General features: G+C 46.0%; 2 protein-coding genes across 4 annotated transcripts in view; both read left to right on the forward strand.

Moving 5' to 3' along the window:
* On the forward strand, nt 1-22,493 carry LOC121820892 (serine protease inhibitor A3N-like). The gene is made up of 5 exons (XM_042261111.2): nt 1-5,381; nt 11,781-12,399; nt 14,269-14,542; nt 15,443-15,593; nt 16,517-22,493. Exons 1-5 carry the CDS (start codon nt 5,097-5,099, stop codon nt 16,709-16,711), a joined length of 1,524 nt encoding a protein of 507 aa, XP_042117045.1. The 5' UTR covers nt 1-5,096; the 3' UTR covers nt 16,712-22,493.
* The window catches only part of LOC102920977 (serine protease inhibitor A3N-like), a 46,107-nt gene continuing 28,784 nt past the window's right edge, over nt 9,848-27,170 (forward strand). For 2 of the 3 annotated variants that reach the window (XM_016009145.3, XM_076551304.1), the window contains exon 1: nt 25,469-25,633. In XM_016009145.3, the coding sequence (XP_015864631.3) occupies nt 25,484-25,633 (150 nt within the window). In that variant the 5' untranslated portion in view covers nt 25,469-25,483. Of the gene's footprint in view, nt 9,949-25,468; nt 25,634-27,170 lie in introns of those variants that run through there. The other variant, XM_042261119.2, reaches the window with a different exon arrangement.

The raw sequence follows: 27,170 nt of genomic DNA on the forward strand, positions 1-27,170 counted from the left end.
CAAGAAACACTGGGTGGTTCTCACTGGGTGCCACAATACGTATGCTGAAAGCGAGGTGGCAAGAGGAGATGGTAAATGTGTGAGAAAGCCTGCATTGTGAAATTCCCTCATCTTGGGAGAGCTGGATTTCAACCTAGATACCCCTGCTGGAGACCATGCCACCAATCCCTCCTCTCTCCCCTGAACATAACTTCACCCAGGAGCCCAGGGTGGGGAAAAAGCCTGTGCTTGATGTCAGACCACCATAGGCACTGACCTGTGTTGCAGTGCAGATACCACCCACAATCCACTGCAGGGCAAATTACAACCAGCCTCAGCTTCTTCACTGCAAAGCTGACTCAGTAGTTCCTGATGAGCAAACAGAACAGTAGCAGTAAGGAAATAACAAGGGATGAATGGCAGTTATGATGAAAAGCTTAAGAATAGGGGAGAAGATGCCTTAGGACCCCACACTACAGTCCCAGATGCACAGATCGGCAATGCCTTCTGTCTGTCCAGTGACCACTCTGACCCCTGGGTGCAAATCTGAACAAAAAGGACATGGCAGTTTAATAAAGAGAAGCCATGCCCTGTGCATTGTAGTTGTATGTCCCAAGGAAGCTGGAGCAGGAGGGATACTGAAATCTGCTCTTGCTGCTAGCACACTGGCTGTTCACTGTGGGTCTCCTGAGAAGTTGCCTGTGGAGTAAGGACTGGCACTGCCTACACCCATACCCAGTTTGAGGACAACACAGGTCCTCAGTGACTGAGCAGACTCAGGGGATGCCTCATCTCACGCCCTGAGCAGAGACTAGGAAACACCAGGTGTAGAGCTCACTATAGAAACAAATAGCTTCACCAGCAGCTGTGGCCAGCAGTGGATGCTTGCTACAGGAATCTCGTCAACTGCCATCCCTGGTCTCCAGTGAGTGATGTCTTTCTTCTACAGGTGGTCCACAAGGCTATGCCGGATGTGGCTGAGACAGGCACTAAGCAGTAGCTACCACAGGAGTCAAAGCGGTCCCTTGTAGTGCAAAATTTATATTGATGACATATCCATTTCAACAGGCCATTCCGATGTTTGTCTCTGACACAACTACTCAGATGATCCTATTTCTGGCAAAATCTCCAACCCTAAGTGAGGCTAGAGCTCCCCAAGGGGAGAAGCTTCTGCCCAAGAGCCCAGGAGGAAGCCTGCATGTGGGTGTGTACATCTTGGACTCCATGCTCTGATTGGCTTTGTATACCTGGCTTGGACAGTGACCTTGACTAACTCCATGACTCCTACATACACAGGAGCCTTGGACTGTGATTGACAGGCTCTTAGGCCTCTTGGGAGCACCTAATTTTTTTTTGAGCCTGGAATCTACCTTTATGCCCTCTCCCTGCTCACTCACATGTATTTCCCTGTACCCCAAATGTGGGCACTGTTAGGTATGCTCAGTCCCAGTACTGTCTCTAGGCATATTGGCCTTCAGCTTCCTTGGCCTTGATGGGATCATGCAAGCTTATAGGCCAATCCATGAAGACCAGGACCAGGACTGAGAAGGGAGATGGCTGCACTGAATCTCACTCCTGCATCTGGTACCTCCTGGTGACAAGTTCTTGCCTTGTGCTTTCCCTCTCTAGTCCCTAGGCTCTGCCACCCACTGCCCTTTGCAGCAGATGTTGGCCTTGCACATATCTGGCCCACTGTTGGAGCCTTCATTCATCTTGAGGGGGCGACTGGTCAGACCAGCTCCTTTCCCACAGCACTCCTACTTAGGGCACAGTATGCATTTTCTAGGTTGGCAACTGATGAACCTGAAATGATAGACAGACACCTCCAACTTCATCACCCAAAATGCAGGGTTTGGAGCAAAGGATCAATAAATGTACAATTCACTCAGCTCCTGTTGGCAGGGGTGTGCCCTTTAGTGACCACAGGGTAGTAGAAATTGTCATCCATACCCTGTGATTCCTGTGATGGGCCTCTGACCTACATGTTATTATCAATCCTTTTTATGGATCAGGAAACTGAGACACAGAGAGTCTTAGTCATTTCCCATTAACTCACAGCTAGACATTATGACTGGCTGGATGTTCTTCAAGTGTCCCTATGACAGAGGAACAGTTTTCACCAAGCGGGGAACTGTGCACAGGCATCACCATGGTGGTGTGCAGGTGGATCATAAAACAAGGCTTGAGATACTTCACAGAGAGCTCCCAAAAGCACATATGGATCATGTGACCTCTGTGTTGAAGTCAGAGGAGGGTGAGAACGACATCACATGATCAGAAAGAATGTCTTGGGCAGGGTTCCCAGTAATGGAGGCATTTCTAAGGATCTGAGAGGAAGTGAGTCTTTCAGACAACACAGCAGAAGGGTGGTGGAGAGGAAGAGGCAATTACAGACACAAGATGGCAAAGAGCCTTGCTCTGGGAGGATTATGAAATTCCTCAGAGCCGCAGTAAGCACAGGAGGGGTTAATTGGTGTTTGCTGTCTTAGGTAGAGATATTTGAGCTAATTCAGTCTGTCTAGATTGAAGGGGAACTGGGTGATCTTGCCTAAGGTAACTGACATTTGTGGGAAGATTTGGATGACTCCTGGCAAACAGAAATGCACCATGGGTAATTTGCTTCTCTGTTACACAGAGACCTGCCTATAGGCTTCTGTTTACTGAGCCAAAATCCTTCTTATTAGGACCATCACTGGGGGGACAGTAGCTTTGAACCTAATACCTGCCTGCTCAGTGCCTGCCTAACACCTCCCCATCCTTGACACAAACACCACAGCTCTCATCCTGAAGGGAATGACAGGCACTTTATAAGAGCCATTTTGAGTGACAATGAGCTGAGAACATAGATTTCTCTCACCCAAATTCCATGTTCCAGTATGGAAACAGTTTCATGAAAACTCGATAGCTTAACCAAACAAAGTCACAAATCAAGGCAAGTTTAAAATGCAGAGGTAGGAACATCAGGGAGGCAGATGTATCATCAGGATCAGGGAGCTTCTCCCCAGGTTCAAGATGTTATCTGCTGGCATTCTTAGCTTTTGGATTGAAGCTGGTTGTCTGCTAAGTGAATAGACTCTAAGGTCACAAGGATTAGTTCTGACACAGAGAAGGAAACATGGCTGTTCCAGAGAGCAGCACTTAGCCCATGAGAAGGTCATTAGCCTCTGACCTGCAGTGTTCCCATCTCTCTACAGTGCTGAAATTCAGATCAGCCAGCCAGGCTCTGAAGACAAAGATTCCTTTAGGAGTTTTCCTTCACTGCCCGACAAGGCAGCTTCCCTCCAGAAGTCTGATAGCTTGAGAAAGGAGAACAAGTCTCTATTTGAACATGTCCCTTGCTGCCAGACAGGACAGTGGGTTACACAGATGCAGGTAGGGTTCTGTCAGCATCGAGGCAAGTTTTTGGTAATGTGTGTTTCATTAAAGAAACCAGGGAGCATGAACATAGAGATGTGTTCTTTTCAAAGTGACTTAGAAAGTATAGGTTATATGTTAGCTGCAACCCTGCCCCATGACACGTAGGACTTATGCGCTGTCTTTTTAACTCTAACTTCATTCCTGTTTCATTCTGACCATTAAATGATTAGAGGAACAGAAAGCCACAAACGCAATCCAGTGGACTTGTTGTTTACAGCCTTCAGGAACTGGTTCTACCTCCTGGAACTTCTAAATGCACGTTACCAGAAATCATCCCATCTGCACCTTCCAGACTAAGCACAGAGCACAACTTGTTGAGGACAGCATTTCCTAAGAAGAGGCAGGAGTCTCTGGCCATTTTTCAGATCTCTCATGTAGAGAAGCTTTGGTTTTGAGTTCCCCTTTCCAAACGAAGCCTGTGGATCACTTCTCATTTACAGTTCTACATTTGTCAATGTTTATTTCTAATCTAGATTGTGTAACCAGTAAGGGGCACTCTAGGTTGTTGAAGATGGACTGATTTGTGTCAAGACTGAAAAACTGGGCAGAAATGGGGTGGAGGTGGAGTATCTGCTAATGGTACAATCTGATGGCCTGCTCCACATTTAGGGAAATGAAAGAGAATCTTTGAGCCTCATTTCACATTTGAGTCTGACTTTTACTTGGACAAGAAGAGGTCTGTGGAGGTGCCCATGATGCACCTTAAGTCTCTCACCACACCCTATTACCAGGATGAGGATCTGTCCTGCTCTGTGGTGGAGCTGAAGTACACAGGCAATGCCAGAGCCCTGTTCATCCTCCCAGATGAGGGCAGGATGCAGCAGGTAGAAGCCAGCTTACAACCAGAGACCCTGAGGAAGTGGGAGGACTCTCTGAGGCCCAGGTGGATGTGTCCAGGAAGCAGCACTGGTCTGACTCCCCATCCTGCTGTTGGCCTGAGCCACAGTGTCCCTGCCCCTCAGAGTCTCTCTAGCATGAGTGTAATGGTTCGAGAGTCCACAGAGACAGGTGGAGTGGAGGTGACTTTCCCTCCGCGGACTCCATAGTTTGGGGCCACACAGATGTAATTTTGTTGTCACATTTTGGTGTCATTTTGTTGTTCACAAGAAGAAATCAGCTAGAGCAGGGGCTGAGAATTGTTCTGTGTCTAACAGGCTGTAAGTACAGGTAGTCTTGAATGGGTTTTGGAAGGCAGAAGGAGGTGAGGTTGAGATGAAATCAGCTCTGAGAATCAGCTCTGCCCTGCGTAGCCATCTCACCCCCTCACCACTCGTTCAACCACCGTTCTTGGGATGGTGACCTGAAGACCTACTATGTGCCATGCTATGATTTAGACCCTTAGAGTAATCAGAGACTCAAGCATAAACTTTCTTACCTTGAGGACTCTTCTTGGAACGAGGAAGAGAGAGTGGAGACATGAAAGTGCAACTACTCATTACTTAATTAGTTAAAAGTTGAGGAGGGGTGAGATTGAGAAGGGATTCAAGGATAAGGAAAGCTGGAGTCAGATACAGTGTGAAATTTAAAATAGAAGGTTCATTAGGAGATGTCTGAGGGTCCAGAGGACAGAGAAAGGGCTCATTTTGTGGATCTGGAAGAAAAGCATTCTCCACAGAGGAACAGGAAGTACCAAACTATGTTCCCTGGCCCCTGTGAACACACTCAGGCACTGACAGATAATTAATGCATTTGAAGAGCAAATGACAAGGTCTAGGCATGGATGGAAAGAGGGCTGCTCTCCAGTGAGAGGGCTGTCTCTGGTTACCCAGCTATTAGGTACATTGATGAAGCAACAGTGTCCATTGACTTTTGTATTTCTCTTTTTCATTCACAGGAAGATTGATGATCTCTACATGCCCAAGTTCTACATTTTCACTGACTACAACCTGAAGAAAATCCTTCCACACCTGGGCATCAACAAAGTCTTCTCCTCACAGGCTGGCCTGTCTGGGATCACTGAGGACAAGGACCTGAGAGTCTCTCAGGTAAGCCAAGACACACTGGGTAGTTCACTCTGGTGCCTGAATGTGGATGGTGAAGGACAAGTCATGTGTGGGGAACGGTAAATGTGTGAGAAAGCCTGCATTTCTGAGATTCCCTCATCCTAGAAGAGCTGGATTACAGCCTAGATACTCCTGCTGGGTAGCATGCAGCCAGTCCTTCCTGTACCCCCTGAGCATAATCTCACCTAGGAGACTATGGTGGGAAAAAGCCTGTGTTTGGTCTTAGACCCTTCTCCAGTGTGCACTTAGGTACCACTCCAACAGGACCATGGAGAGATAAGAACAGGACCCATGTATTGAAAACATCCATGTCCCAACAAATCCAGTGTATCCTACAGTCAGTCAAGGCCCTAAGGTCAGCACCTCATGTACCCCCTGATCACTTATAGGCCTCAGCTGCAATCCTGCATCCTTCTTGGCTTCTGCACAGGTATCTAAAGAGCCTGGTGGTGAGTACCTCTCATACTGCCTGTGAACTGTTTCCAGAAGTGTTGGCAAAGTCCACCTCTTAAGGGAATCTAGGACACAGACATCAGGGTTTTACTTTTGCCCATTCTATGAGAGTTCACCCAGGATTTGGCCACCAAATGTTGCCAAGGTGATGAACACTCTACAGGGACTGCCTCGGTGTGCAAAAGAAGTCGCTTACTGTGAGGGAAAGAGGTTTACAGTAGTGATCTCAGACACCTGTGCACTGAACTCAAACCAGGACAAGGCATCTAAGGATAACTCCACCTAGATGCGAGGATTCCCAAGGTGTAGCCACTGTGAAGTGCCTGATGTGCAGATCATAGCATGATTCCAGAGCCTTCTGAGAGGATGCTGAGATGCCATCCAGCTGGCTGCCTCCATCTGTTTTCTGTTGTTCTTACTCAGGCCACAGAGCAGACAGTAGATAGAGGGGTGTGTTAATTAGCTTTATGTCTCTGGCTAGTCTGGATCACACTCCTGGCTTGGCTCAGCATTAACTGGTGTCTGTACCTGGGATCCTGCACAGTAGGAAGTCAACACCGGGCCCCACCTCAGCAGGTGCTGTGAGGATGCAACAGGGTCTTAGGCATGAAGGACAGAGCAGCAGTGGTGACCTTTGTGGTCTGTGTGGGGAAAGAAAGAGAAGAGCAGGAAGAGGGGCTTCTGCCTAGGGAAGAATCCACAGTGAGACACTGCTGAGGTGTTGAAATGATCCACATGAGGTAGTTATTGACAAAAACACTATTAATCCAAAAATAATTTAAGTACTTTTATTAATGATCAGACCAAGAATGAGCTCATGTCTTTGAAAAGGTTATAGGTGCTCAAGCTCAGGGACACAGAATGTTTAAGGGCAAAACCACAAAGACCATAATTTATTTACAAGTCAGATGTAGGTCAGATTAAGTTGAAATGCTCTTTGTTGACAGAATAGAGTACTCATCTCAATCGTAATATGACAAAATAATTTTGAATTATAGCATCTTTATTTATTGTGGTTTCCTTACTTACTCTGGTTGATTCTTCTGCACCACAGACATGTCCATAGAAATCTGAAATACATGTGAAGGCTGACATGACTGTGGTGGGGGAAAAGAGAGGATTGAGAACTGTGTGAGCAAACACATGATGGAGTGAGAGCATGAAAGACTTCCTTGGACATTTCAGTGTGAGCCTGCATGTTGCCTTCTGACTTGTCTGTCCTTACTCTCTCTCTCTTGGTCCAAAGGACTAAGAGGAAGACTGGTCTCCTCTCACGAATCTTATTATGCAGATTAAATTGCCCAGACATGCACAGCTTGAAACAATAAACATGGAATATCTCACAGTGTCAGGCACCCATGAGGAGCCAGGCTGGATGGTTCTTCCTCAGGGTTGCTCGTGAGTCATTCAGTTGGCCTAAGACTCGACACATGCTGGAGGTTTCATGTCCAAGTTTGCTCTCATGATTTTCTTTTTCCTCTGGTGCTATAAACTGAACCAGGGTATTGTGTTTTCTGGGCAAGCCCCAGACCAATGAACTAAAACCCAGCCCTCTCATGGCTTATAATGGAAAATGTCTCTTAGCCTACTCAAAGAGCTGCTCAGTTAAGTAGGTGCCTCAAGACAGGGTGGAAGCTTCTCCACAGGCTCAAGATGCTGGCATTCTTAGCTTTTGGATTGAAGCTGGTTGTCTGCAAAGTGAATTGCCTCTATTGTCACAAAGTTTAGTTCTGACACAGAAGGAGGAAAACATGGCTGTTCCAGAGAGCAGCACTTAGCCCATGAGAACGTCATTAGCCTCTGACCTGCAGTGTTCCAATCTCTCTACAGTACTGAAATTCAGATCAGCCAGCCAGGCTCTGCAGACACAGATTCCTTTAAGAGGTTTTCTTCACTGCCAGACAAGGCAGCTACCCTTCAGAAGTCTGATAGCCAAAGAGAGGAGATGGAGTCTCTGTTGAGAACATGCCCATTGCTGACAGACAGGATGGTTATATAGATGCAGGTGGGGTTCTGTCAGGATGAAGGCATGTGTTTATTAATGTGTGAGTTTCCTTAAAGAAATCGGGGAGCATGGACATAAAGTTGTTGTATTCTTTTTGAAGTTACTTAGAAAGTCTAGGACAAAGTGGATCAAAGACCTCAACATAAATCCAGTTATACTAAATTAATAGAAGGGAAAGTAGTAAATACTCTTGAACGCATTGGCACAGGAGATCACTTCCTAAATATAACACCAGCAGCACAGACACTGAGAACAACAATTAATAAATGGGACCTCTTGAAACTGAGAAGCTTTTGTAGGGCAAAAGACATGGTCAATAAGACAAAGACAGTCTACAGAATGGGAGAAGACCTTCACCAACCCCACATCTGACAGAGGAATTATCTCCAAAGTATATGAAGAACTCAAGAAACTAGACATTAAAATACTGAACAATCCATTTTAAAAAAATGGGCTAAAGAGCTAAACAGAGAATTCTCAAAAGAAGAATCACAAATGGCTGAAAGACATTGAAAAAAATGCTCAACATCCTTAATCATTGGAGAAATGCAAATCAAAATGACTGTGAGATACCACCTTACACCTGCCAGAATGGCTAAGATCAAAAACACCAATGACAGTCAATGTTGGAGAGGATATGGAGCAAAGAAAACACTCCTCCAATGTTGGTGGGAATGCAAACTTGTACAACCACAGTATGGCAGTTTCTCAGAAAATTGGGAATCAATCTACCTCAAGACCCAGCCATACCACTCTTGGGCATATACCCAAGGAATGCTCAATCATACCACAAAGATACATGCTCAAATATGTTCATAGTAGCACTATTCTTAATAGCCAGAACCTGGAAACAACCTAGATGCCCGTCAACTGAAAAATGGATTAAGAGAATGTGGTACATATACACAATGGAGTACTACTAAGCAGAGAAAAACAATGACAGCATGAAATTTGCAGGCAAATGGATGGAACTAGAAAATATCATCCTAAGTGAGGTACCCCAAACCCAGAAGAACAAACATGGTATGTACTCATTCATAAGTGGAATCTAGATATAAAGCAAAGAACAATCAGACTGCAACCCACAGAACCAAGGAAGCCCTATAGCAGGGGAGACCCCAGGATGACTGTGGCTTATAATAAGTTTTGGTTTTACTCAATTACTGGGCAAGCCTCAATGAAACATTTCACAATTAGGATAAGAATTTATACTGTATCAAGCTGATAATAGAAAAATAAATAAATAAAATGAGAAAAAATTAAAAAAAACAAATGTGAAAAAAACAACTAATTCAAGGGGCTGGAGAGATGGCTCAGAGGTTAAGAACACTGGCTCCTCTCTCAGAACCGGGGTTCAATTCCCTGGACCCACATGGCAGCTCACAACTGTCTTTAAATCCAATTCCAGGGGATCTGTCACCTTCACACCAATGCACATAAAACAAAGTTAAATAAATTATTTTTAAAAGGACTAATATAAAATCTAAAAGGGGGGCTGCTTAGAGGTTAAGAGCACTGGCTGTTCTTCCAGAAGTCCTGAGTTCAATTACCCAGCATCCACATGGTAGCTCACAACCATTTGTAATGAGATCTGGCACCCTCATCCTGCAGGTATACATGCAGGCAGAACACTGTATACATAATAAATAAATAAATCTTTAAAAAATGAAAAAAATAAATAAAATAAAATTTAAAAAGAGAAAAGAAAAAAGAAAGTCTAGGACAACTATTATATGCAGCCCTACCTGGTGCCAAGTACAGCTTGAGCCCTGTCTTTTTATCTCTGATTCTGCCTAGTTTAACACTGACCATTAAACAATTAGAGAAACAGATAGCCACAATGGCAATCCAGTGGGCTTGCCTCCTGGAGCTTCTAATGCACATTACCAGGAATCATCCCATGTGTACATTTCCAAACTGAGCACAGAGCACAACTTGTCTGGGCCAGCATTTCCTAAGAAGAGGGAGGAGTCCCTGGTGGGGATAAAAAGGCATCAGTGTGCTTGGGGAGAACAACACACCAGGCAGGCAGCCACCCGAACATCAGAACTCAGCTGTTACAGACTCTGGCAGCGGGCTTCAGCTCTGCAGGTAATGCCCAGGATTCTTTCTCTCTAGGGAAAGGAAAGGTTCCTTTACAGGACTGTGTGGTACTGGTAATGACCTGAGTCTTGGTTTGGAAGGGCAAGAAGTTGTTTCTGGGGCACTGATTTGAAATAAGGGGACATTTCTGGGGTGCATATGAATCTTCTCTCCAGTCTGGGTCTTCATGTGTATGAAGATGCAGGAGCCATAGGCTATGCTCCTGGAGAGGGAATGGAGCCTGCTGCTTCTGACCCTCCACGGGGACGAAGTATTGAGACCTTGACTACGCCAAGTGCAGCTGTAGGAACCAGAAGGGGACAGGACAGTGACAGAGTCTCTATGGGGGAAGAGACATCACTGTCATGCTTAGAGAGACAGGAGATGTCTTAGGGTCAGGGAAGCCACTTCCACAACAGATCCCATGGCCAAGAAAAGGGACCACATCCTCTCCTAATAAGGAAAAAAAGGTTACAGCTCAGCCACTGAGCCAGGTCTCCTCCACAAACAGACTAGCCTGTTTTCTGTGGAAATAATTTAGATGTAAATTATGCTTGAATGTTTTCCAAAGTCTGATGGTAAACACAGTGTAAAGGCAGCCAAAGTCCCTGGCCCCTATGCAGGCATGGCATGCATAGCCCCGGGGACTTGTGGCTCAGCTCCAACAACTCCCTCCCCTTCTCCCTCCATTCTATTCTACTCTTCTGGTCTTCCCTCCCCTTCATCTTTCTCTTCCTCCCCCATCTGATCCTCCTTCTCTCCTGTCCTCCCTCTTCTTCCCCCCCACTATCTCATTCCAGCTTCCTTTCCCACCTGGTCCTCTCTCCTCTGTTCTTCTCCCTCACCTTCCTATTCCTCTAGCATCTACATTCTCCTCTGAACTCATCTACAGTGTGAACAAGGCTAAGGAGATTGGCAGTGTTTACCGTATCATAAGCCGTCAATTGTAGTTTTCAGGATGTTTGTGCCCCAGTCCAGGGATGTAAGAAGGAGATGGCCCTCTGTATACTCCCCACCAATACCCACAAAGCTCCTAATAAGCTATACACTTTTACTAAAAGTGTACCCTGGGTCACTTAACAAGCTGTCCAGAGAGGTGCACCCATTTGCTTGCTACCACCACACAGTCATCCTGACAGCCAAAATGGAAAATGGTCCAGGTGTCAGAGACTCAGGCATCATTCAATTTCCTTCCCATCAGGAGGTCTTCCAAGCTGAGATACAAAGCTCACCTATTGGTCCTTCTAATACCTGTGATCAGGGGTCCCAAGGCTTTGACAATGCACCAGAGCCACCCTCAATTAACCCTTCACACTCCCAGAAACAGGCACTAGGTTCAGCCCATGGCTGTGGGATTTCTTAGACATGTCTGCAGGAGGTTGGGGTGGATGCTGTAATAAATAACTGGTCTAAGGTTCTTTCCCTAAGCCAAAACTAGAGGTTGATGATGGAGTAGAGAACACAAATGCAAAATAAGAGGTCCCCTGCTTTCTAATGAGTCCTTATGCCAATCCAGAAGAGGAGAGGAGACATTCAGGTTACACAAGGCTTGAGTCCATCTCCAGATTTTTCACTTCCTTACCTTGTGACCCTAGCAAATCTTTTCATCCCACTGAATTTTGATTCACTATTAGGAATACTGGTTACTGCAACAGCACTTCTTCCTGTGGTAAAAGGGAGCAGAAGCTGTGGCACTACCATCTGAGTGGTCAGAGAACCTCCCATGCACAGTCACAGGGGCAGCAGAGCAGGGACACAGTGCTGGCCACGTGGGAGGACAAGGAGATGGTCAGGGCACCATGTGACGCTCCCTGAAAAAAGGATGTTTTCTTTTCAACCAGGAGAACAGAGTAATGGATGAGATCTCCCCAGCTGTCCTCTCCCAACCAGATGACATTTTGGGAAGGGACACTGCTGTCCAGGGAAATCTGAACAACAAGACACCAGTGGACAATCTAGCACTGACCTCCACCAACACCGACATTGCCTTCAGCCTCTACAAGGAACTGGCTTTGAAGAATCCAGATAGAAATGTCGTCTTCTCTCCATTCAGCATCTCAACAGCCTTGGCCGTCCTGTCACTGGGAGCAAGCAGCAACACCCTGGAAGAGATTCTAGGAGGTCTCAAGTTCAGTCTCAGAGAGACCCCTGAGGCAGACATACACCGGGGCTTTGGGCACCTCCTCCACATGCTCAGTCAGCCAGGCGACCAGGTGCAGATCAGAACAGGTAGTGCCATGTTTATTGAAAAGCACCTACAGATCCTAGCAGAGTTCAAGGATAAGGCAAGGGCGCTGTACCAGGTTGAGGCCTCCATGACTGACTACCAGCAGCCTCATGAGGCCAAAAAGCTCATCAATGACTATGTGAACAAACAGACCCAGGGGAAGATCAAGGAACTGATCTCAGACCTGGATCAGAGTACAGTAATGGTGCTGGTGAATTACATCTACTTTAAAGGTAAGAATGATTTCTGTTTCAAGGGTAGATGGAGAGGGTGTTGGCTGGGTATCTTGTGTCCATACACTGACCACTGGAAAGGAGGTGCCCATGAACTTAGAGACATGGGTGCCTAACTTCTTATTATTAACAGGCATTACTTCTCCGTGGTATTGTGGATGATAGTTGAGGTTCCGGGTGCTTACTAAATAGAATCCCTGAGATCTCAGACTAATTGGGCTCAATTCGACTGTGACTTAAACTTAGTGACTAGCAGAATGCATAGCTTGCTTGTCCAGTCCTCCCCTAGTTGGGAGAAGCCAGGGCTCCTGCAGAGAACAAGTTCCCATTCCACCCACTCGAGCATTTCTAATCTGCTCCTTTAGAAGGTACCCATCCCTACTGGAAAGCCTCTATCTCTATGAGGGTTCTGGTGGGCTGGAGACTTTTTACCTAAGGGGCCTGGCTACCCAATCTACATAAGGAGAATGTAGCATGTGCAATAGCTAGTGAAGAGCCCTTCATGCATTTGTATGCTGGACCTCTCCTCTGAATCTTTCTGCATCAAGCTAGACCTGGGCATGAAAAAGCAGGGACTGGGGCAAAGACATTAATTTAAAGAAAGATCAGCCAGTGTCTGGCTGCTTTTTGGAATTTTGCTTTTGTAAAACTACTTGTCTGGCAGCCTGGGATGTCACAGTGCACAATACTCACTCCTGAGTCAGGGAATCTGGAGGTAGGGAGCTAGTGATTTGAAAAACTGGGCTAGAATTGCATTTGGTAAGGATTTTGGGGTGGACATCCAGAGCCTACACTCCAAAACCCTGCCTGATAGAGACCAGGGATTGAGCCCATAAAACAATTCCTGATGAATATCCTGATGTGGCCTGACCTGGGGTGGACTTGAGGTTGGACACAGGATAGTCTAGGGCAGAGAAGGACAGATTCTGAGACTATAGACAGAAAACCAATTTGCCATGGACAGAAGAGGATAGAAGGACAGAGGACATCTGTTCAGGATGGAGCCAGAGCTGCTTTTCTCTGAAGAAAAGGGAAGCAGAGTAAAGGGCTGAAGGGTTACTGTAGGGCGAGGCTCTCTTGCGGGACCCAGACCCCAAGCTCCAGGGCTGCTTGGCTGTGAGGATGAGTTGTATGTTTATGCAGCTGCATCCTGAGCCCAAGAAATTGTCAAAGTACCAAGTCCCCCAGGGTGTATTGTAGATGGTCACATGCACTTGGGATGTGCACAAAGGCTGGCCAGGATGTCTGTGATTCATGGAGGGGAACATGGCCAATGTGGGAGAAGAGGACTCATTACTCGTCTTAGTCAACCAACTATGGGATCCTGGTAATCCAAATCTAGAAGTTACAAGTCCCCCAAACTTGAGTATAAGCCCACACTTGGCTCTGGGCTCAACCTTCCATTAGTTGGTTCACACTGAGGAGCACTATCAACAGATCACTACCTGGAGGTTCAGTCTCTCGTGTTCCCGTGAAATCTGTCTCCCAAGCAACTGCCTTCTAGACAGGGTTCCTCCTGAGGAAGAAGGGAATCCCAAATATCCTCAGGCTCCATTCTCTCCACTTTCACTCACATTTCTCTGTAATATACCCCACCTCAGATTCTACATTGTTTTTCAAGTACCTTAAGTAGCTAAGCTTTGGATTTGAGTTCCTCTTTCTAAACCAAGCCTGTGGATCACTTCTCATTCATAGTTCTGCATATATCAAGGTTTTTCCAATCCAGACTATGCAGCCACCAAGGGATACTACACTCTGTGTTGTTGAAAATGGATTGATTGCACTTTTGACTCAGAAACTATGCAGAAATGAGGAGGAGGTGGTGTCTCTCCTGTGCTGTTAGATCCTGATGGCCTGCTCCACACTTAGGGAAATGGAACAGACCATTTGATCCTCGTGACACATTCGAGTCTGAGTTCCATTTGGACAAGAAGAGATCTGTGAGGGTGCCCATGATGAAAATTGAGGATCTCACCACACCCTACTTCCGGGATGAGGATCTGAACTGCTCTGTAGTGGAGCTGAAGTACACGGGCAATGCCAGTGCCCTGTTCATCCTCCCTGACATGGGCAAAATGCAGCAGTTGGAAGCCAGCTTGCAACCAGAGACCCTGAAGAAATGGAAGGACTCTCTGAGGCCCAGGTGGGTGTCCACAGTACCCAGAGCTTGTCTGTCTCTCCATCCTGCTGTTAGCCCAGTGTCCCTGTCCCTCAGAGTGTCAGGATCACCCAGTGTAACGGTTGGAGAGTCAGCAGGGACAGGTGGATTCGAGGTGAGTTTCCCTCTCTTGACTCGGTAGTTTTTAGACAGATTTTATTGTCATTTTGTTGTTCACAAGATGACAGCAGCTAGAGCAGGAGTTGAGGATTCCTCTGTGTCTAACAGGCTGTAATTACAGGGAATCTTGAATGGGTTTTGGAAGGGAGGCTGAGATGAGACCAGCTCTGAGAATCAGCTCTGCCCTGTGTAGCCATCTCATGCCCTCATCACTCATTCACTTATCATTCATGGAATAATAACTGTGCTCAAATTTAGACCCTGAGAGGGTATCAGAATCTCAAGCATATAATTTCTTATAATCACAGGCTCACCTTGAAATTGAAGAGGAGAGAGTAGGTGATTGAAAATACAATTAACCATTATTTGAAGAGTTAAAAAATAACAAGTAGATGTTAAAAGGGGGAATGTCCGCGGGGAAGGAAAGCTGGAGTTGGAAGAAGTGTGCAGTTCCAAATAGAATGGTCATTAGATGAAGTCTGAGGGTTTACATGTCAGGGGAAGAAATGTATTGAGTGGGAGAAAAGCATTCTTGGTAAGGGAAACAACAGCTAGTTCCAAGCCTCATCTCCTGCCCCTGAATAAACTCTCAGGCATTGAGGTTAGTTGATGCATTAGGAAAAGCAAAATCAAGTGGTGTGGGATGGACGGAAAGAGGGCTGCACTCTTGTGTTAGGGCTGTCTTTGGAGAGGTGCCCTAGCAAAAAGGTAGGTTGATGTGGCAATGGAGTCCAGGGACTCTGACATTTCTCTTTACATTCTCAGGAAGATCGATGAGCTCTACATGCCCAAGTTCTCCATCTCCACTGACTACAGCCTGGAGAACATCCTTCCATCACTAGGCATCAGGAAAGTCTTCTCCAAACAGGCTGACCTGTCTAGGATCACAGGAGCCAAGGACCTAAGAGTCTCTCAGGTAGGTCAAGAAACACTGGGTGGTTCTCACTGGGTGCTAGAATATGTATGCTGAAAGCCAGGTGGCAAGGGGGGGTGGTAAATGTGTGAGAAAGCCCTCATTTCTGAGATTCCCTCATCCTGGAAGGGCTGGATTACAGCCGAGACACCCCTGCTGGAGACCATGCCACCAATCCCTCCTCTACTCCAGAAGCCCAGAGTGGAAAAGCCTGTGCTTGGTCTTAGACCACCATAGTCACTGACCTGTGCTGCAGTGCAGATACCACCCACAATCCACTGCAGGGCAAAGCATTCCAGCCTCAGCTTCTTCACTGCAGAACTGACCCAGTACTTCCTGAGGAGCACACAGACAGTAGCAGTAATAAAATAACAAGGGATGAATGGCAGTTGTGATGAAAAGCTAAGAGTAGGGGAGAAGATGCCTTAGGACCCCACACTACAGTCCCAGATGCACAGATTGGCAAAGACTTTTTTGTCCATCAGTGCCCACTCTGACCCCTGGTGCAAGTCTCTACAAATAGGACATGGCAGTTTGGTAAAGAGAAACCACACTCTGTGCATTGAGGTTGTATATTCCAAGGAGGCTGGAGCAGGAGGGATGCCAGCTCCTGTAAAGGCTACCAGCACATTGGCTGTTCACTGTGGGTCTCCTTAGAAGCTGCCTGTGGAGGAAGGACAAGCATTGCCTACACCCATCCTTCTGTTTGTAATTGGTTTGAGAGCAACACAGATTCTCAGAGACTGGGCAGACCCAGGACATGTCTCATCTCATACCCTGAGCAGAGACTTGGAAACACCATGGGTAGAGTTCACTATATGAACAAACAACTTCACCAGCAGTTGAGGCCAACAGTGGATGCTTGCTCCAGCAATCTCCTCTCCTGCCCTCCCTGATCTCCAGTGAGTGATGTCTTTCTCTTACAGGTGGTCCACAAGGCTGTGCTGGATGTGGCTGAGACAGGCACAGAAGCAGCTGCTGCCACAGGATTCAAAATGATCCCTTCTTGTGCAAAATTTATATCAATGACAGTCTGTTTCAACAGGCCATTCCTGATGTTTATCTCTGAAACAGATACTCAGATGACCCTCTTTCTGGCCAAAATATCCAACCCTAAATGAAGCTAGAGCTTCCCAAGTGGAGAGGCTTCTGTCCAGGAGGGAGCCTGCATGTGGGTGTGTACATTCTGCACTCCATGTTCTGATTGGCTTTGTATACCTGGCTTGAACAGTGACCTTGTCTAACTCCATGACTCCTACATACACAGGAGCCTTGGACTGTGACCGACAGGCTCTCAGGCCTCTTGGGAGCACTTGCTCATGTTTCTGACCCTGGAATCTATCTTTATGCCCTCTCCGTTCTCACTCACATGTATTTCCCTGTACCCCCATTGTGGGCACTATGAGGTAGGCTCAGTCCCAGTATTGTCTCTAGGCATATTGGCCTTCAGCTTCCTTGGCCTTGATGGGATCATGCAAGCTTATAGGTCAATCCATGTAGACCAGGACCAGGACTGAGAAGGGAGATTGTTGAACTGAATCTCACTCCTGCATCTGGTAACTCCTGGTGACAAGTTCTTGCCTTGTACTTTCCCTCTCCAGTCCCTAGGCTCTGCCACCCACCGCCCTTTGCAGCAGATGCTGGCCATGCACATACATGGCCCACTGTTGGAGCCTTCACTCATGTTGAGGGGCCAAATGATCAGACCAGCTCCTTTCCCCCAGCACTCCTACTTAGGGCACAGTACCCATTTCCTAGGTTGGCAAATGACGAATCTGAAATGATTGATAGACACCTCCAACTTCATCACACAAAAGCATGGTTTGGAGCAAAGGATCAATAAATGTATAATTCACTCAGCTCCTATTGGCAGGGGTGTGCCCTCTAGTGACCACAGGGTAGTAGAAATTGTCACTCATGCTATGTGACTCCTGTGATGGACCTCTGACCTACATGTTATTATCAATCCTTTTTATGGATCAGGAAACTGAGGCACAGAGAATCTTAGTCATTTCCCATTAACTCACAGCTAGACATTATAACTGGCTGGATGTTCTTCAAGTGTCCCTATGACAGAGGAACATTTTTCACCAAATGGGGATCTGTGCACAGGCATCACCATGGTGGTGTGCAGGTGGATCATAAAACAAGGCTCTAGATACTTTACAGAGAGCTCCCAAAAGCACGTATGGATCATGTGACCTCTGTGTTGAGGTCGGAGGAGGATGAGAAGGTCATCTCATGACCAGAAAGAATGTCTTGGGCAGGGTTCCCAGTAATGGAGGCATTTCTAAGAATCTGAGAGGAAGTGAGTATTTCGGACAACACAAAAGAAGGATGGTGGAGAGGAAGAAGTAATTACAGACACTAGATGGCAAAGAGCCTTGCTCTGGGAAGATACTGAAATTCCTCAGAGCCACAGTAAGCATAGAAGTGGTTAATTGGTGTTTGCTGTCTTAGGCAACTTATTTATGTGGTTAGAATGCAGAGAACTGAGTTATTCAGAGGTCAGGTTGTTATTGAGGGAATTTTATGGAACAGCTGGAGAGGAGAGTTGATGATCCAGATCAATAGATGAGTTTCCTTAGTGTGTAGATGCAGAAGGAGAAGAGGAGGCCTACATTGGGTTGGGGCACCTGGTAATCATTGAGAATCCTCTGAGCCCGAAAACACAGCCAGCAGCCTGCACGAAGAGGGAAAGTTGAACATTCAGTTGGACACTTACTTGTGTCTTAAAGATCCTAAGGAAACTCTTGACAGGTGGCTGTGAGGTCAGCAGAGATGTGCAGCCTGGTGGGGCTCTCAAAGAACCCCCTTCCCCAATGAACACCGAGATACCATTCCCTGAAGGATGTGAAGTGAGAGAGAAAAGGGACCCATCTATTGAAAGCAAGCAAATGTCCCAACCATCTTTCCAACATATAGCAGGACAGAATCTGAGGCAGGGGTACCTAGCAGTACTCCACGGGCATTGACCCGCCCCAGCTGTATACCACCATTTTTCCTGGATTCAGTGCAGGTATATAAGGAGCCTAGTGCTGAATGCATCTCAAGCTGACAAGACCTGTCAGTCTGGAACTTGTGGCCAAAGTCTGAGTCCACCTCCTATGGGAGTCTAGGACCTAGATATCAGGGTTCACTTTTCCTCATTCCCTGCAGGTTGAGGACTCTCTCACTTCTTACCCATTAAACGTTGCCTTGATGATGAACTCCCTACAGGGACAGGCCCAGCTTTCAATGGAGGTAATGGAGTATGGAGGGGGAAGGGAGGGGCCTGTAAACTGCAGTTTACTAAAGTTGAAGGCCTGGGAACTCCATGCTTAGCTCAGGGGTTTCTACATGTTGAACAATCACCTTATAGAAATGTAACAACAGTAAGTGGCTATGTGGTGGGGTGGGGTTGCGTGGTAATCTAAAAAACACAATGTACAACGTGCTTCCTTCCGTGCTTCTGCAACATGACCCCTCATCTCTAATAATAGTCTGACATTCTGTAGGCTGTCGTTTTTGTCTTTTTGACTGTGTGTCCTTTGCCCTACAAAAACTTCTCAGTTTCGAGAAGTCCCACTTATTAATTCTTGCTCTCAGTGTCAGTGCTACTGGTGTTATTTTTAGGAAGTGGTCTTTTGTGCCAATTCATTCAAGATTACTTCCTACTTTCTCTTTTATGATGTTCAATGTAACTGGATCTACTTGGACTTGAGTTTTGTGCATGGCGACAGATATGGATCTATTTGCAATCTTCTACATGTTTGCATCCAGTTATGCCAGCACCATTTGTTGAAGATACTTTCTTTTTTCCAAAGAACTGCCTACAGAATGGGAAAAGATCTTCACCAACCCCACATCTGACAGAGGCTGATCTCCAAAATATATAAACAACTCTAAAAGCTAGACATCAAAATATCAAACAATCCAATTAAAAAATGGGCTACAGAGCTCAACAGAGAATTCTCAACAGAAGAATCTCAAATGGCTGAAAGGCATTTAAGGAATTGCTCGATATCCTTAGTTATCGGGGAAATGCAAATCAAAATGACTCTGAGATACCATTTGACCCATGTCAGAATGATTGTGATCAAAACCACTGAAGAAGGCTTATGTGGGAGAAGATGTGGAGCCAGAACCTGGAGACAACCTAGATGCCTCTCAACCAAAGAATGGATAGAGAAAATGCAACACATATACACAATGGAGTACTACTCAGCAGTAAAAAACAATATGATGAAATTTGCAGAAAAAAATGGATAGAACTAGAAAATATCATCCTGAGTCAGGTAACCCAGACTCAGAAGGACAAACATGATATGTACTGACTCATAAGCAGATATTAGAAGTAAGGCAAAGGATAACCACACTACAACCCACAGCACCAGAGAAGCTAGCTAACAAGGAAGACCCTACAAGGGACACATAAATAACCCAGTGCAAGAGAAATAAATAAGATCTACCTGAGCAACCTGGGGTGAGCAGTAATGGATGGCAAAGAATGAGAGATGAGAACATAAGGAAATGGGAGGTTAGAGCTGGAACAGGAACACAGTGGGAGAGCAAGAGATACCATGATAAATGAAGATATCATGGGAATAGAAAGAGGCACGGTGCCAGGGAAGTACTCAGGTTCCACAAGGATGACCCCACCTTGGACTACTGGCAATGGTAAAGAGGGTGCCTGGACTGGTCTACTCTAGTGACTGGACTAGTGAACACCCTAATTGTCATCATAGAGACTTCATCCAGTGACTGATGGAAGCAGATGCAGAGATCCATGGCTTGGTGCCATGCTGAGCTCCAGGAATCCAATCAATGACAGAGAGGAGGTATTCTGTGGGCAGGGGACGTTGAGATCATGATGGGAAAATGTGCAGAGATGACCAGCCACACTAGTAGAAACCCATGAACTGTGGAATGATAGTTGTGGAGCCCACATGGGACTAGACTAGGCTCTCTGAATACAGGAGACAGTTGTATAGCTTGAACTGTTTGGGGGCCACCAAGCAGGGTGATCAGGATCCATCCCTGGTGCATGGGCGGGCTTTTGGGAGCCCAGTGCCTGTGGTGTGACACCTTGCACAGCCTTGGTGCAGGGGGAGGGGCTTGGACCTGCCTCAGCTGAGTGTGTCAGGCTCTGCTGACTCACCATGGGAGACCTTGACTTGGGAAATGTGGGGGTGAGGGTTTGGTTGGGGGTAAGGCTGAGCGGTGGGAATAAGGAAGAGGGGAGATCTGTGGTTGGTATGTAAAGTGAATGGGAAATTTCTTAATAATAAAAAAGTCTGACATATAATGATCATGGCCAAATTACTTGTCAGAGGTAGTTACCAAGGTCTCATGTCTACACAGCAATAATCAGAGAATATCAACCATGAAGCACTATGGAAGAGATAAGAGTAGCAGTGGCTATGGTTATAATGACCATCAAGGGCCAGGCTGCCTCTTCCTCCCACCCCTCAGCCACATCAGAAACCCACTCCAATATTTAAGCATGGGAAGAGCACTTACCCCTCCAGGAGTTGTGTGTGGTTGGCACAGCCCAGGAGGACACTGAGGCAGCTCCCACCAGGAATCAAGAGTGACCTCCCTGCAGAGAACAATGCCAGCCACTGTACTTCATCAGAAACCATAGATTCCATGCTCACCCAGAATGGCTACAACATCTCTTTCAGAGAATGATCCTCACATCCAGGAAAGTTTGCACTAGGAACTTGCTAAGCAGATTGTAGGAGATGTGCACTACAGAGCATTCATTCCCAGCCTATACCTTTCTACATGCACAAAATCTGCAGCATGCATACAGCAGTGAGTTCAGAGACCTGTGGTCCAAACTAAGGCCAGGACAGAGTATCTAAGGTAACCCTACTAGATTCCAGCATCCCAAGGGGGTACCACTGTGAACTGCATGATCTGTAGATCCTCACTGAGCTTTCTCCCCCTAAAACTGTCACAGCCAACTCCAAGGCCTCCATCTGTTTTCTGTTGTTGTTACTGAGGACACAGAACAGACAGTAGACAGAGGGGTGTGTCAGTGAGCCTTTTCTCTCTGGGACAGCACATCTGAAATAACCCACTGAGGGAAGCAAATATTTGGTTTGAATCACAGTTTCAGAGACTTCAGGCCGGTGTCTGCTGGCTTCTCTGCTTTGGGCCTGAGGCAAGTCAAGCTTTGTGTATCTAAAGACACTATCAAGAGAATGAGGACTGAGGACATGGCCAGGTGGGTAAAGTGCTGGTCCCATATGCATGAGGACATGAGTTTATCCCTGAAGTAAAAAAGCCAACTATGATCACATGAATTTGTGATCCCAGCTCTGGGGTGGAGACAGGTGGGTCCCTGGGACTCCCTGGAGAGCCAACTTTGACAATACAATGAATTCTAGGCCTATGCAGAGACCTTATCCTAAAACCAAGATGGAAGAGGAATGACAGTTGAAGTTGACCTCTGACCTTCATGTGGATGTGCACATGGATGTACACATACACATTCACAAACACATGCAACCACATAAAGTAAACATTCAAGGAGAAGGAGAAGAGGGCTATGGAGTTAGCTTAGTGGTGGAATGCTGGATTGAATTATATGTGTGAAGTTTTGGTTCCCCAGTTCTGTGAGTGTGAGGAGACAACCCCCAGGATGGGAAGAAATGTCTGTAGCTCAGGCGTCTGTGCATGGAATTCCTATAATAACTCAAACAGTTGGATATGCAAAGCCATCCTTCACACCACCAGGAAGGTTGTATGATTCTTCAGCTGTTACATCAGTGTGTCCTCACAGCCAGGCTGGGTATGGGTCATTAGGGACCAAAGCTATGGTGATGGAGAGGATGGACACCATCCAGCTAGTCAGGATCACACTCCTGGATTGACTCAGCTTCGAGTAGTGTCTGGTCCTGGGATCCTTCACGGTACACAGTCAACACCGGGGCTCACTTCAGCAGATGCTGTGAGGATGCAACAGGGTCTTAGGCATGAAGGACAGAGCAACACTGATGGCCATCATTGTCTCTGCGAGGGGAGAGAAAGAGGAGCAGAAAGAACGACTTCTGCCTAGGGAAGAATCCTCTGTGAGACACTGCTGTGGTGCTGAAATGATCCACATGAGGTAGTTATGGAAAACAATCAGATTTGCCCAATTCATGGTTTAAGTACTGTTATTAATGATGAGACCAAAAACAAGTTTATGCCTCCAAAAAGCCTGTAGGTGCCCAAGCTCAGGGACACAACATGTGTAAAGGAAAAAAACCACAAAGACCATAATTTACAAATAAGTTAGGTGTAAGTCAGATTAATTTGAATTGTTCTTTCCTGACACAGCAAAGTTACTATTTCAATCATAATTTTGGGTTGTGGCTTCTTTATTTATTGTGATTTCCTTTATTTGGTCTATTCTGTGCACCATGGACATGTCCCTGGAAATCTCAAATACATGTGTAGGCAGATGTGACTGTGGTGGGGGAAAAGAGAGGACTGAGAAATCTGTGAGGAAACAAAGATGGAGTCAGAGCGTGAAGGACTTACATTGGTCTTTTCACTGAGAGCCTGCCTGTTGTCTTCTGACTTGTCTGTCCATACTCTCTCCCTTGGTCATAAGGACTAAGAGGGGGATGAATGGTCTTGTCTCATGTCTGGTGATGCAGAATTAATTGCCTTCAAATAAATGCAAAACTTGGAAAAACATGAAATATCTCATAATGTAAGGCACCCATGAGGAGCCAGGCGGGATGATTCTTCCTCAGGGCCTCTCGTGAGTCATTTTGTTGGATGAAGACTTGACACATGTTGGAGGTTCCATGTCCAAGTTTGCTCTCATGACTTTCTTTTTCCTCTGGTGCTATAAACTGAACCAAGGTCTAGTGCTTTCTAAGCAATCCCCCCGACCACTGAGCTAACACCCAGCCCTCTCACAGCTTATAATGGGAAATCTCTCTGGGCCTACTCAAAGAGCTGCTCAGGAAGGCAGGTGCATCAATTGGAGGAACTTCTCCACAGGCTCAAGATGTTATCTACTGGTATTCTTAGTTTTTTTGATTGAAGTTAGTTGTCTGCTAAGTTAAAAGACTTCATCGTCACAAGGTTTCTAATTGAAACATATCTTTGTATACCTAGAAAACCTAATATGGCTATAAATTTGACTATTTAGATGACTATTAATCTGGGTTTTATATTATATATTACATATTTAAATGAGCTGCATAAACATAATAACATCAAATAGAGTAAAAATACACATACAGTGTGAAAAATTGACTTTAAATTTGTATCAATAACCTAAATTCCATACCAATGTAAAATATTTGAGATTAACAGCTGTTTTTTGCCTAAAGTGGATGCAGTAATCTATCTTTTCTTTTCATCATAATAATCTACCCTTTTCCCACCATTAATATATCATATCCCCTTTTCTTCTTTGGAAAGAGATTGACTATAACCAATAAAACACTGGGTGCCAGATATTGCAGGACAGAATTCTGGGTTCAAATCAGGTTTATTAACATGTGAAATCAATAAGGTACACTCATGACACAGAACAAAGCTGAGACGTGGCCACTGATTCAGCTGCTGAGGTCCTGCCATTCTGCCCAAGTGTGATGGGAACCAAACTGTAAGCCATGCTTTTCTGACCCCTCACTATCTACTCCAACCAGCCCAACAAAGGGCAGGGCCATTGTCCCACAGTTCTTAAGGGGTCACATATCTTGAGTAAAGACAACACCTATTGGACCAAAAAAACACGCTCCATACAATTGGTCATTGGACTGAATAGCAGAATTCCCACAACTATAGCCCCCACTGATGGAGGCACTTTCTCAATCAAGGGTCCCTCCTCTCAGACGGCTATAGAGGGTGTCAAATTGACGTAAGTCTAGCCAATGGGGAAGAGAAAGAGCTGGAAATGCAGACTCTAAAATTTAGACTTGAACTAGGGGGGAGGGGAAGGGAGTGGCAAGAACCAGCAGAAGCAAGTGATTGACACACAGGAGTGTCAAAACATAGACACTTTAGTTCACTTAGAGTGGATAGGGCCCTTTCAAAGGTGCTCAGTTTCATGAAAACTTGATAGCTTAACCAAACAAAGTCACAAATCAAGGCAAGTTTAAAATGCAGAGGTGGGAACCTCAGGGAGGCAGATACATCATCAAGATGGGGGAGCTTCTCCACAGGCTCAAGATGTTCCCTGCTGGCATTCTTAGCTTTTGGATTGAAGCTGGTTGTCTGCTAAGTTCATAGACTCTATTGTCACAAGGTTTAGTTCTGACACAGAGGGAGGAAACATGGCTGTTCCAGAGAGCAGCACTTAGCCCATGAGAAGGTCATTAGCCTCTGACCTGCAGTGTTCCCATCTCTCTACAGTGCTGAAATTCAGATCAGCCAGCCAGGCTCTGCAGACACAAAGTTTTCGTTCACTTCCAAACAAGGCAGCTTCCCTTCAGAGCTCTGAGAGCCAAAGAGGGGACAGCAAGTCTCAGTTGAGAATATACCCATTGCTGCCAAACAGGACGGTTACACAGATCCAAGTGGGGTTCTGTCAGCATTGAGGCTTGTGTTTATTACTGTGTGAGTTCACTTAAGGAATTTGGGGGTATGGTCATAAAGTTGTTGTATTCTTTTTGAAGTGTCTTAGAAATCTAGGACAACTGTTATCTGCAGCCGTAACTGGTGACAAGTTCAGCTGGTGCCCTGTCTTTTTAACTCTGACTTCTCCCCTGTTCCACACTGACCATTAAACAATAGAGAAACAGGCAGAATGGTAATCCAGTGGGCTTGTGATTTAGAACATAGTTAGGGGATTTCCCATCAGGATGTGGTTCTGCTTCCTGGAGTTCTAAATGCACATTACAAGAAATCAGCCCATGTATATGTATTTTTCCAAACTCAGCACAGAGCACAATTTATTTATGCCAGCATTTCCTAAGAAGAGGGAGGAGTCCCTGGTGGGGATAAATAGGCATCAATGTGCTTGGGGACAGCAACACACCAGGCAGGCAGCCACCCGAACATCAGAACTCAGCTATCACAGGCTCTGGCAGCGGGCTTCAGCTCTGCAGGTAATGCCCAGGATTCTTTCTCTCTGAGGATAAGAAATGTGCGTTTGCAGGACTGTGTGGTAATGGTTATGACCTGAGTCTAGGTTTGGAGGTATGAGAAGTTGTTCCTGGGACACTGGGTTGAAATCAGGGGACATTTCTGGGGTGCATATGAATCTTCTCTCCAGTCTGGGTCTTCATGTGTATGAAGATGCAGGTGCTGTGGGCTATGCTCCTGGAGAGGGAACAGAGCCTGCTGCTTCTGACCCTCCACGGGGACGAAGTATTGAGACCTTGACTATGCCAGGGGCAGCTATAGGAGACAGGACAGTGACAGAGTCTTTGTGTTGGTGGTCACAATCCTGCAGTGCTTACAGCAGAGAGAACATGTCTTGGGGTCAGGGACCTCACTTCCAAACAGATCACATGGCCAAGAAGAGGGACCACACCCTTTTTTAATAAGGAAAAGAAGGTTACAAGTCAGCCACTGAACCGGGTCTCCTCCACAAACAGACTAGCCTGTTTTCTGTGGAAATAATTTTGACATAAAATATGGTTGAATGCTTTCCAAAGAAATGGTTGTAGCATGAATCTTAGAGGGTCTTATTAATAAAATCAAACCTGAGCCAGGTATTGGGGTGAACGCTGGAAGATCAGAGAGAGAGAACAGGCCACAGCCACCTTACCTCACCAGTTTCTCAGCTGATCCTGCTTCCTCAGGCTGGAAGCTTCTGTGTCCTCATCCATAATGAATCTCAGCTGAACTGCTTCTCAAAAGCCTGAAAGCTTAACCAGCAAAATGCTTCTAGTTTCTGGTCTTCATGCCTTATATTTCTTTCTGTTTTTGCCATCACTCCCTGGGATTAAAGGCTCACTTCTTGGGATTAAAGCCATGTGTGAGCATGCCTGGCTGTTTCCAATGTGGCCTTGAATGCACAGAGATCCAGAGGATTTCTACCTCTGGAATGCTAGGATTAAAGGTGTGAGTGCCACCATTTTCCAGCCTTTGTATATTGAGGCTGTTCTGTCTCTGACCCAGATGAGTTTATTAGGGTGCACAATATTTTGGGGAACACAATACCACCACAAATGGTTGCATCAGTCTGACAGTAAACAGAGGGAAAAGGCAGCCAAAGTCCCTGGCTCCTCTGCAGGCATGGGTCTGTATCACCCTGGGCACATGGGTCTCAGCTCCAACACCTCCCTTCCCTGCTCCCTCCATTCTACTCCTACACTCTCTAGTCTTCCCTCCCATCCATCATCCCCTTGGCTCCCTCATCTGATCCCCCTCCCTCATCCAGTCCTCCCTCCTCTTCACTCCATTTTCTCACTCCGGCCTCTTTTCCCATCTGGTCCTCTCTCCTCTGTTCTTCTTCCTCACCTTCCTATTCCTCTAGCATCTACGTTCTCCTCTAAACTCTTCTATAGTGTGGACAGAGGCTAAAGGAGGCTGGCAGTGTTTACCATGATCACAAACCTTCAACTGTAGTTTTTAATGATGCTTGTGCTCCAGTACAGAGGTGTATGGAGGAGATGGCCCTCTGGACATTCCCCACAA

The sequence above is a fragment of the Peromyscus maniculatus genome, chromosome 14 (genome assembly GCF_049852395.1).
Source record: "Peromyscus maniculatus bairdii isolate BWxNUB_F1_BW_parent chromosome 14, HU_Pman_BW_mat_3.1, whole genome shotgun sequence".
NCBI classification, from domain to species: Eukaryota; Metazoa; Chordata; class Mammalia; order Rodentia; family Cricetidae; genus Peromyscus; species Peromyscus maniculatus.